The sequence below is a fragment of the Pteropus vampyrus genome, unplaced genomic scaffold, assembly GCF_000151845.1.
Source record: "Pteropus vampyrus isolate Shadow unplaced genomic scaffold, Pvam_2.0 Scaffold329, whole genome shotgun sequence".
Classification (NCBI taxonomy): Eukaryota; Metazoa; Chordata; class Mammalia; order Chiroptera; family Pteropodidae; genus Pteropus; species Pteropus vampyrus.
The window spans coordinates 148755-161104 of record NW_011889110.1 but is presented as its reverse complement, the minus strand read 5'-3'; the positions used below and the strand labels follow the sequence as shown (position 1 = coordinate 161104).

At 36.4% G+C, this 12350-nt stretch overlaps 1 protein-coding gene across 1 annotated transcript; it reads left to right on the top strand.

Moving 5' to 3' along the window:
- The first annotated feature begins 1052 nt into the window (after positions 1 to 1052).
- On the top strand, positions 1053 to 11895 carry LOC105304126 (olfactory receptor-like protein OLF3). Its single transcript, XM_011378077.1, has 4 exons — positions 1053 to 1140; positions 4673 to 4740; positions 8854 to 8962; positions 10955 to 11895. The coding sequence occupies exons 1-4, from the start codon at positions 1053 to 1055 to the stop codon at positions 11893 to 11895; spliced, it is 1206 nt and encodes a 401-aa protein (XP_011376379.1).
- The last annotated feature ends 455 nt before the right edge of the window (positions 11896 to 12350 follow it).

Below are 12350 nucleotides of genomic sequence, written 5' to 3'. Positions count from 1 at the left end.
CTGTCTTCTGCCGCCTCTGGTGTTATTATCTTGGGGAAAGGCTCGGTGTATATGTGTACATATAGAAAGAGATATGATTTCTAGAGCTAAGATTGAAAGCTAAATTTAATACAAGTCATAAGGACCCTCAGTTTCAAAGTAAGAGTTGATAGAACTTGTTGAATGTTAGAGGGTGAATGAGAAGAAAGATTTGCCATGTTTTTGAGCAGGAGTGACTGAGAGTGCTGTGGAGTTTCTGTTAAAAGCTTGGAATTTGGGAGTTTAACTTTGTTGTCTGCAAATGAATGCAGAAAAACAGTAGTCATGTGAACTTCTGGATACTGTGACTAAAGTCTTCACAGCCATGGAATTTTTCTAGCTTTCTTCAGAGAAATATACAACAATTCTGTGAATTCTATGTGAGTTCAGAAATTCAGATGAGGAATTAGAAGCATCTCTAGTTTCTATTTCCTGGACTATCACAGAACCTTTGTCAATGAGTGCTGTAATATCAGGCCATGGTACCATGATGGAATAAATTAGTGGATAAGCAGAAAGTTGATATGTTGGTTGAGTATAGAAGATTTGTTAGATTATGAATGAATATTAGATAAAAGATTAATTGACATGTGGATGAAGAAATACATAAATGGGTGGATGAACAGATAAGCAAATGGATGAGTGATAGTGTTGAGATGGTGACAAACAATTGGGTAATGAAAGGATATATAAATGGTGCTTTTGAGAATTACTGGGTATTTGACTTGGTAGATAAATGAATAAATGGATAAATAATTTACTAATAGGGTGCGTGATGCCTGCAGAATATCAGAGAATGGTAATGTGAGTGCATCCTGTCAAAATTACAGTGAATCTTTATAAATATTAAAATTTGAAGAGGTACAGAAAGTTAACTCTCTGTATTAAGAATTTTACATCTTCTTTTTCCTTTCCTTTTTACCCCCTGGAGACTATAAGACTCTATTTTTGTAGATCTTATTTGGAGTCTTCAATCTTTCTATTCATTGCTATTATATTTTGAACTTAAATAATATCATGAGAAATGTACTTGGATGTCCATCAACACTTGCAGTGCTCACAGCAGCCCTTTACACATATCTCAGAGGAGTGAAGACAACTCTCTTGACTCTAGGAGGAAAGGTAAGGGCACCCTGGAGCTGAAGAAGATAATTGGTTTTCCACCAGATTTGAATGCCAGCCTAGTCACTGCTCACTAGAATAAGGGCATGAGTCCTAAAAGTCAAGTTTGGACTTGAGGAGGATATCCTAAAACCTCAGAATACTGGCTTCAGTGACTTTTTAAGAGTGACCTTAGGCTTCAGTGGATTGTTGTGGGCTGAGGAGGATGGAGAGAATAGCTTACCAAGGAAGAAAAGGGCAGCATAAGAGGACTAGGAGTGGTGACAGCAATTAACACTCTAATGCACAGAGCTCCTGGGGGGAATCCATCAGCTCCACATTGCTAATTCAGCCACTGCTGCACTTCATTAGGTTTGTCTCTGAGCCAACTGGGGGCACCTGTGAACTTCCTCCCAGCAGTTTCCCTCAGTGTTCAGCTCTTAGTCCCAGGTGAGTGCTTAGCCCAGGAGCCAAGGAGTCTGAGACGCTTCATCTCCATGGTCTGTCGCTTTGTTGGAAAGTAGCACTCTTTAGAAACCAACTTAAACCTAGGCGGAAGTAGACATGGACATTTTGTCTGCCACTGATCAGTATTTGAGAGCTCTAATAGAGGTATCAGCAGAGGGTGGGTTTCTAGAGGGGCAGAAACAGGACTGATCTGATTTGTTGTGGACTTTGGATCAGAGATATGACTCACGAATGTTGAAATGTCACCCTAAATAGTATGGTAAATGTGGTAAAATAAAATAATTCTGCTTTCCAGAAGCTGGATGATTAATTAGATTTTATTCTATAGGACTCTCAATTCCAAACTTAGTACTGGCAGAGAGAAAGAGAAAGAGTGAGGTGAAGGGAATGGAGAGAAGCAAATAATTAATAATTAAAAATTGGAGTTCCTGTGGTTGATTTCTGCATTTTGGGTGGGGTGGGGTGGGGTGGAATACACTTAGGAAACAAGCCAAGATCTGTAAAACAGTCAGTTAGGTATTGATATTTTTGAACATGTAGTAGAAGTTAGAAGTATATTACATTTCCAGAAAAGATAAATTGTCAGTCGCTTTAAAATATCTTTTCTCAATTATTTTCCTAAGAGTATGTATTAAAAATATTTGTTTGTTTGTTTGTTTTTTTCCAGTGAGAGAACTTTGAAATGTATGATGGTTAAATGAGTTGTTCAAAGCCATAGACACTCGGATTGTGAGCTGGGGCTAGAAATGAGGTCTCTCGACTCTCATTTCAGGGTTGGGTCCTCTAGAATGGGCTGTAGGGGTTGCACTGTGGAGAAATATAAACTGAGGGAATTATACTGTAGAAGAATGCCCAAGTCTTACTTGTAGGGGACAAGAGATATAAAGAAGGTGAGCATTTACAGGATGAAGTCATGCTAAAAAGTATCAAAGTTTATTTCAAGTTTGCACATATTAGAAAAACTGGGTCTCAGTAATTGCAGATTATGTGAAAATCCAAGCTGATCCAAAGTTTTGTCCATCCATGCACTCTTCGAATTGACATAAATAGTGGAAAGGATTATTATTCTGAAATACAACATAACTCTGGAAGTTAAGTTACTGAGACATCGTTCTATAGTATGCATACCTCCAAGTCTTTTCACATTAATACTTCTTCCAATGTAGTGGTGGGAGAGAGAAGATAATTTATTGAAACATCCAGCTAATAGAAGTGGAAAATATTTTAGATAGTTTTAAATGTATAGTACACTAACCAGGGTAGGAAAATAAAATGTAGCAATGAATGTTGCAAGTGGAAAAGGTACCCATGTGTTAATTCCATCCTTGCAAATTTTAATCGAGTGTTTTTGAGTGTTGGTCCGTAGAGTAGCAGTGGAAACTAAATGTAATTAAAAACTGATTTAAAAATGTGAACAACAGGATCTGAAGACATCACCACCAGAGAACCACAAATAATGACTCTGTCTTTGTGGCGCCAACATATGAAAAGTTCTATCAGTGTTCATTTGATTTTATCTATGGGTCTGTTTTCTCATGTTTCTTGATGAGCAGTTGCTGGTAGATATTCAACACCTTATCAGTAGTGTTAGAGCAGGAGTTTGGGGAGGGTGTGGTAAAAGGCTAAAAGGGTGTGTTATGTTGAGAAGCCATATTGTTATGTGGGCTATTAATATCCTTTTCTCTCAAGCATACTGCAGAGCTGTAGGGAGTGAGGCATGGAAGGGGCTCCCATCTGAGAGATCAACTGGTCAGAGTTTAAGTAAATTATAATTGATCGGTTAAGAAATGCTGATTTCTATGATTCCAAAGTACTAGATGTTTACAAATTTTACCGAAAATCACTGCTCAAGAACTTACCATTAGAAATATGTTTAACTTGACTTAAAGAAATAGCAAATGTTAATGAGGATGTGGGGAAAAGGGAACCCATGTACATTGTTGTTGGAGATGTAAATTGGTACAATAACCGTGGAAAATAGAATGGAAGTCCCTTTAAAAATTAAAAACAGAACTACCATATGATCCAGCAATTTCACTTCTGGGTATATATTTAAAGGAAGGAAAGCACTAACTTGACAAGATATATGCATTTCCATGTTTATTGCAGCATTATTTACAATAGCCAAGACATGAAAGCAACGTTAAATGTTCATCAATGGATAAAGAAAATATGACGTGATATTTACACACATCATAGATACACACATCATGCGCATGTGTGTGCGTGTGTGTGTATTACATACATACAATGGAATATTATTCAGCTATAACAAAGAAGGAAATCTTGGCATTTGTAATAACATGGATGGAGCTTGAGGGTATTACTCTAAGTGAAAAAGGTCTGACAGAGAGAGAGAGAAATACTATATGATTTCACTGATATGTGAAATCTAAAACAAAATAAAATAACCCAAATAAACAGATATAAAGACCAGATTTGTGGTTGTCAGAGGTTGGGGGTGGTAGGTGGGCCAAAAGGGTGAAGGTAGCCAAAAGGTACAAACTTCCAGTTATAAAATAAGTCATGAGATGTACAGAATGGTGACTGTATTTAATAATACTATATTGTATATTTTAAAGTTGCTAAGAGAATAGATCTTAAAAGAAGATCTATTATCATAAGAAAAATAATGTAACTGTGGATGGATGTTAATGTGAACTAGATTTACTGTGATCATTTTGCAACATATATAAATATCAAATCCTTGTGTTATATACCTGAAAATAATATAATGTTGTATGTCATTTATGTCTTAATTAAAAAGAAATATATTTACCTTGACTTAAGACTTTGACTCTCCTGATAGTCTTTTTAAGATGAGGAGAGAAAATGGCAATTTTAGAGCTAGAGCCATTTCTGCTGGAAGCAGACCTTGATTTAGAGAGTTATAGTGAATACATGAAACTATTTGGCTCATAGATGAAGGGTTAGAAAACAGACTCAGAAGAAGGAAAGCAGAAACATGATAAAGAGACATTTTATCTACTACTCCACCCCCCTGTGCCCAGGTAAATACTAGTTTTGGTTTTAACATCAGCTAGCATGCTTGTCTGATTTTTTCACTCTTTATCTTCTTGTTCAGCTGAAGATGTTCTCAGATATCAAAAGATTGAAATAATAGGAAAAACTATTGTAGTTGAGTTTACGGAGGTATAAGAGAGTGAAAAATAACATTTGTTACAATTTACTTCAGTTTTTATAATCCAAAGAATGTAATACCTATTTTTGTCTTTATTTCTTTGTCATCAAGAGAACATTTTAATCCTGATATGTGTCTAAGTAATAATTACTGGCTAATGGGAGAAGGCTCATGGAGGTACTTTTAACTAAGGTCTCAAAAGGTAATATTTTAACTGAAAATTTAGTTTTCCTCTTCATACCTATCCTTTACTTTTCCTCAATGTTAGTGTCATTCACATACTAGTTTACAATAAGATTAGATACTTCATATTTTAAACTTCTCATTTAATACTATTTCTTATTCATTTATTTATTTTTTCTTGAATAGTGTTCTTTGTTTTGATTTACTTTTAAAATTTAGGTAACATTGGTTAATAACATCATATAAGTTTCAGGTGTATAACATTGTATTTTAATATCTGTATACTCTATTACATGCTCACCACCTAAAATCTAGTTTCAATCTGTCCCCATACATTTCAGCCCTTTTACCCATTTCATCTTCCCCCCACCCCTTTCCTTTCTGATCACCACCAATCTGTTCTTTTTATCTATGTGTTTGCTGGTTGAAATTCTACAGTTTTTGTTCTTTTCCATCTGATGTATTTCACTAAGCATATAGTCAAGATCCATCTATGTTGTCACAAATGCCAATATTTCACCTTTTTTTTTGTAGCTAAGTAGTATTCCTTTGTATATATATACCACACCTTCTTTATCCACTCATCTGTTGATGAACACTTAGGTTGTTTCCATATCTTGACTATTGTAAATAATGCTGCAATGAACATAGAGTGCATATATTTTTCTGAGTTATTGTTTTCTTATTCTTCAGATAAATACACAGAAGTGGAATAACTGGATCATATGGTAATTCTATTTTAATTTTTTTGAGGAAACTTCTTACTGTTTTCCATAGCAGCTGTACTAATTTACAGTCCCACCAACAGTGTCCAGCAGTTCCTTTTTCTCTACAAACTCGCCAACACTTGTTATTTTTTGTTTTGTTTTTATTTTTGTTTTTTTTTGATAATAGCTATTCTGACAGCTGTGTGGTGATATCTCATTGTAGTTTTGATTTGCATTTCCCTATTAATTAGTGATATTGAACATCTTTTCATGCCTGTTGGCCATGTGTATGTCTTCCTTGGAAAAATGTCTATTCAGATCATTTTTTAAAATCAGGTTGTATGTTGTTGAGTTATATGGGTTTTTTATATATTTTGGATATTAATCCCTTATCAGAAATATTATTCGCAAGTACCTTATTCCATTCAGTTGGTTGCCTTTTTGTTTTGCTGATGGTTTCCTTTGCTGTGCAGAAACGTTTTAGTTTGATGTAGTCTCATTTGTTTATTTTTTTGTTTCCTTTGCCATTGGAGTCAAATCCTGAAAACATCACTGAGACTGACTCCAAAAGCTTAGTGCCTGTGTTTTCTTCTGTGTATTTTATGGTTTCAAATCTAACCTTCAAGTCTTTAATATTTTTAGTTAATTTTTGTGTAGTGGTCTAATTTCTTTTCCTTTCTTTTTTTTTTTTTTTTTGCATGTGACAGTCCACTTTTCCCAACATCATTTATCGAAGAAACTTTTCTTTCTCTGATGCATGTTCTTGGCTCCTTTCTCATAAATGAGTTGTCCATATATGTATGGGTTTATTTCTGGGCTCTCTATATTATTTTATATTTAAACATTTTACCAAAAGGACAGTTTTCAACATAAAAATAGCAGATTTCAGGCACTAGTAACACTACTTTAAAGAGATATTTTTTTTTTCATAGAATATATCTATGGCACCTTTCATACTAAGTTGCATGGTATACTGTATTTGCTATGGTCAAGGTAATTACTCTGTATCTGCCATAATTATCCTATATCTGCCATAATTTTTATAAACACAGGCATGAAGAAGTCCTTCTTTCATGGAGCTTATGTCTAAAGAAATGAACCGCAGGGGTATGTCATTATTCAACAGTGTCCTGAGGAGGCAGCATGGATTGTTTATTTTTGAGTAGAAAAAGAAAGCTCAAAACATTTGTAGAGAGGTGTGGTTTGAGATTTGTTGGGTATGAACATGTTATGACCCAAAATATGTAAAATAGGATTTTGTTGTTTATTAAGGGAGCATTATGGACCTGGCAAAAATGATAAAGTAGCCAGAGTTAGGACATACTGAAAAGAGAACCCAAAACACACTTGAAGAGCTAAGTAGATTTGGCTCTTAATCATGGTCATTGTGCACTACTTGCTTTTGATATCAGCTGCATGTTTAACCCTATACTAAGAGGTTTTTGTTGTGGTGTTTGTGCAGACAAATGGAGAAAACATTCCCACATTTTCCCCTTAGCTTTTGAGTTCAATGAAAAAATACATATTTAAGGAGAGCTGCAGATCCTATAAAGTAGTTAGAGCTGAGAAGACCATGCTGTAGCTTCCTGATAGGAGCAGTGAGATACAAAGCACATTATCAGGCACTAGTCCATTCTCTATCCTAAACCAGGATAGAAACCCATCTCTGTTTAGATGGAGCTGATCTCAAAGTAAGATGGAGATGATATTAAATACAGGGTGTGTTAAGAATATCTGGTGAACACATGGTTCCTCCATTTGGCTTCCAAATGCTGATAGTATTTCTATTTTCTTTACCATGAGACTCAAAAGGGACTATATGAGTGTGGACAGAAGGTATATTTGGATAATACCGATTTTGAGATAAGGCATGGTCTTTGGAAATAAATAGCAGACTTGGTAGACAAAAAATAATCAGCTAACATATCAGTGAAAGGTATTTCAGTTATTTTAATAAAATACTTTGCTGTAAAACACACAATACAGTAATAATGCTATAGAAAAGTTAGAAATAGGACAAGACCAGATTGTGAGTTGTTTGGAGATTCTTCTGTCCAGGATGAAGTTCACTCTGTATACATTTAGACCTCATAGATCTTTTGTGCATGAAAGTGATGTGAATAAATTTGTATTTTGCATGAGTAATTTGTAGGGAATGTGTAGGATGTATGGAGTAAATGGAAGTTATGTCAAGTAAATTTACAAGGAAGCCACTGCACTCCTTAAAATGGTTATGAGTGCAAGCATGTGAATGAACACTGTGGGAAAGATGGGAGATATGTAACTAAAAAATAAAGAATTCTATGGAGTGGTGAGGAGGAGGGAGAAGTCATTTGATGTGTTGGGAGAGTGGGAGAACATTAGTTCCATTGATAGAGAAGTCAGGAGGGAGCAGAGTGTGTGGAGAGATGAGTGGTGTCATTGGTGAGATATTGACGAAACATTTATTAAGCTGTTGGAAAAAAACACCTAGGCCTTTGGAGAGAAGTCTAGGAGATAAATTCAGAATTGAGGGTGAACCACATATGGTTGATAATAATTATTGTAGTTAGAAATCACAAGCCCTTCAAGGAAAAAGAAAAAAACAACTATGGAAAGAAGAGTTCAAATTGTGACACAGAATCTTACAAAATGCACCTAGTAATGGAGTAAGAGAATTTAGAAAAATTATTCAAGAATGCAGATAAAGAATAATAGTTTGGAGGAAAATCAGAAGAGAAGTGTCTAAGAGTTGAGAGTTTGAAGAAGCGAATAGTTAACATCATTAAAAGTTAAGTAAACAATAACAATCAAATGAAAGTGGCTGCATTTCATGACTAGAAAGCCACGAGTGACCTTAAAGTACACTTTCTATAGATTAGGGAAGGTTAAAACCAATTTTCCACGGCTTAAAGGATGAATATTATGAGGAAATAAACCCAGCAAGTGGATGCCCATTATTTGAGAACTCTGGGTGTGAAAGGAAGAAATAATTAGCATGATAAATAGCCAAGATTCCTTTCCCCATATTGAGAGGTCTGTATGTATTTTGTAACGAGGAAAAAAGAGTCATTCAGGAGCAAGAGAAACTCCAGGATGGCAAAGAGAGGGATAAATGAAGGACTAAGACCCTGAAAGAGATAGAGAGCATGAAATCAAATCAAAGGCTAGATCGGTTATCACATAATGGGTTCCTGCCCCAAATCAAGTCATTGATATAAGGACATTGGATTTTCAATTCCTTAATTTCACCAGTCGCCCTTTCTGTTGGCTTATGTTAGCCACATTTTGCAGATGAAGAATTATGAAACTCAGAGAGGCAAAGCAGAAACTGATGCCCTGAAGATCCCACTTTCTCTGGGATGTGAGTTACTCATTGGTAATGAGATAAAGGCTGTAGTAGAGATATGTGTGGGGTTTGTAAGAGGAACACAGTGAGTCATTGGCTGTCATGTTCTCCAGGCAGTTGCACATATGATGGGAAAAAATGATGTGTGATGACAGTCGGTTTTGTGTCATTTCTTCTTTGGATGGGTCAAATCTTTGAGCACAGGGAAGTGTAATAATCACTTTGAAATACCAGCATTTAGCAAAGATGACACTTTATAGATGTTTGCCAAATAAATAGAAAAACAAATGTTTACTTTCGGCTGCTGATCTATACATTCAACAACAGCTAACAGATTTTTAGAATCAAATATTTTCTTGAGGTTTTAGAATTAAATTTGAAAGTCTTCTTTGACACAAGTAGATGTTTTCTGAAGGATCATGATAGGATAGCACAGGAGGAACTGTTGAAAAGGGAGATAAGGTTTGGGGGAGGACATTAGGAAGGAAATTTATAAAAATGTATGTGTGTGAACCATCCATGAAAGAAAAAGACATTTCTGGAACTACTTGTTTTTTTTGTTTGTTTGTATCAGGTAAGAGTGTTGAGGTGTAGACAGTCTTCACCTTTCTACTCAAAGACCCTCAGCTGGCTCCCATAGGTTTTGGAATGATGCAAGCATCTCTATTCTGTTCTCAAGTGCTCTTACTACTTTTATCTTCTATTTCCCCTTATTTTTACATTGCAAGACAAGGAAAGTTAGTGACTAGGTAAGCCTGGAGAAACAGTAAGAATAAATCAGTCCTCTACAAAATTTTTAAAAATGTAAACAATTTCTGTTTAATGTTTAGAATTAGTATTATACAGTTCCATTGAAAAAGCACTTCTGGGACAAAACAAAACACAAGAGAAACTCTGTTCTGATGTACATCTTCATGAATTCATACCTTCTTCTCTGCCTTGGACAATGAAGAAGTGTCCTTAAGCATTTGCTTCCCTTCCTCTTACATAAGTAGAAAGGCAGACATTCAAACTCTCATTTCCTTTCTTTTGAGCTCATATAAAAATGGATTCTTAACAGCAGCAAGTTGGAAGGAGAGAAATAAAAATAACAAGATACAATTATAATCCTCTACCCCATTGTATGCTACTGAGGCTGAAGAGATCAAAGGGCATCAAAAAGACAAAGGGTCTCCGTGTCCTCAAAGTGACCCAACCATTCCTAAGCCCTCAGTTCTATTAAAGAATGCCTTCAGTGTTATTTAAGTCTGAATTTGTGGAGGGCATGCATGGGAAAATCACATTTGCTACCTTATCAACCACAAGGTGGTATTCATCCTACTATAATATTACTACTTGAACTGTCCTTGATCAGGACAGTTCATAGAGTACTTTCTCCAACATCATTTACATCTGAGCTTAAATGGACTTGCTAATTGTATAATATCCTGTTTCGTATATAAAAGTTCGTCACTAAACCAAAATCACATAGATGCTAAATAAAATGAGATTTCAAATCTAGGTTCTCTAATTTCAGATCTTTTTACAAGCACCAGCCTCTTCCCAATATTTCCTTTTGAAATGGGTAAATAACTTTACCCATTTCATCAAGATGGGTCTGGTCGACATTTTTAAGGTAGTTTTTGTAACTTTCCTACTGGGTTTTCTTCATTGTTTACCATTTTATCTGTCATTGTTACCTACCAAGCTCTCTTCACCTTTAATCTGAGGTAAGTTGGTAAAAACATAGAGCTCCTAAAATTGCACTGCATTATATCCAAGCTTTAACTGGGTCTCCCTGAGAACACATCATGTCCTTTTCAAGGTGCTGGCCTGTTTTGATGCAAAATACATATAATAAATATCAGGATATAGCCTGTCATGATGGCCCATAAATGATCTGAAACATCTGGCTAAGGCTGGCCAGTTGTATATAGCAGGTATTCATAAAAAATTATTTTTATGGTTCTTTGATTCAACAGCTTCTGTTATTTCTGACTCTCTCTGCTGATTAATAACATTTTTTAGATAACCAGATATGGACGAGAGAGTTTATTCTTAGCCTGTCCAGTGACTGGGACACTCAGGTCCCTCTCTTTGTTTTATTCTCCATCACATACCTGGTGACAGTGCTGGGAAACTTCCTCATTGTTCTTCTGATCAGACTGGACAGCCGGCTCCACACTCCCATGTATTTCTTTCTCACCAACCTCTCCGTCGTTGATGTCTCTTATGCCACAAGCATCGTCCCTCAGATGCTGGTGCATCTTCTTGCAGAACATAAAGTAATCCCATACGTGAGCTGTGCATCTCAGTTATTTTTCTCCTTGGCTTTGGGTGGGATTGAGTTTGTTCTACTGGCAGTGATGGCCTATGACCGCTATGTGGCTGTGTGTGACCCCCTGCGATATTTGGTCATCATGCATGGAGGGCTCTGTGCTAGGTTGGCCATCACATCCTGGGTCAGTGGCTCTATCAACTCTCTCGTGCATACTGCCATCACTTTTCAGCTGCCCATGTGTGCAAACAAGTTTATTGATCACATATCATGTGAACTCTTAGCTGTGGTCAGACTAGCTTGTGTGGACACTTCTTCCAGTGAGGTTGCAATTATGGTTTCTAGCATTGTCCTGCTGATGACACCTTTCTGTTTGGTTCTCTTGTCGTATATCAGGATCATCACCGCCATTGTAAAGATTCAGTCCACAGAAGGAAGAAAGAAAGCCTTCCACACCTGTGCCTCTCACCTCACAGTGGTTGTCCTGTGCTACGGCATGGCCATTTTCACTTACATCCAGCCCCGCTCCGGCCCCTCTGTCCTTCAGGAGAAGCTGATCTCTCTCTTTTATGCCATTTTGACACCCATGCTGAACCCTATGATTTACAGTCTAAGGAATAAGGAGGTGAAGGGGGCCTGGCAGAAACTGTTAGGGAAATTATCTGGATTAACGTCAAAACTGGCAACTTGATGAATCATGAACGTCATTAAGAGAAAAGAGCTTTGCCTGTGTGTTCTCCCACCCAACTCAGATATGACAGTCATCAACTGCATTGCCCTGGCAACCAGGAAGGAGATGACGAAACAAGTACTGATTGTGTGGGTTAGGGGGCTGAGGAGTTGGATTGGGGTGTGAGATGTGGGAGTCTTTTTCTTTCATAGCAGCATGTTCAGTAGAGTGAAGCACTGCTATAACGACTTCATAACTACTCAGTCTCCTTTCCTATGATCTGAGAGTAATTGAAAGAAAAATTGCCATTTACTGTTTTGACTTGTCACATCATTTGTAATCATAGACCTATCATGGACTTAATTTGGACCACTGCATCCACATTTTGTACAAGGTTATTGTATTTCCATTGGGAACAAAATTTTTTCACATTTTAGAATCACTTGAAAAAAGGCAGGTAACCACATCCAGCATTG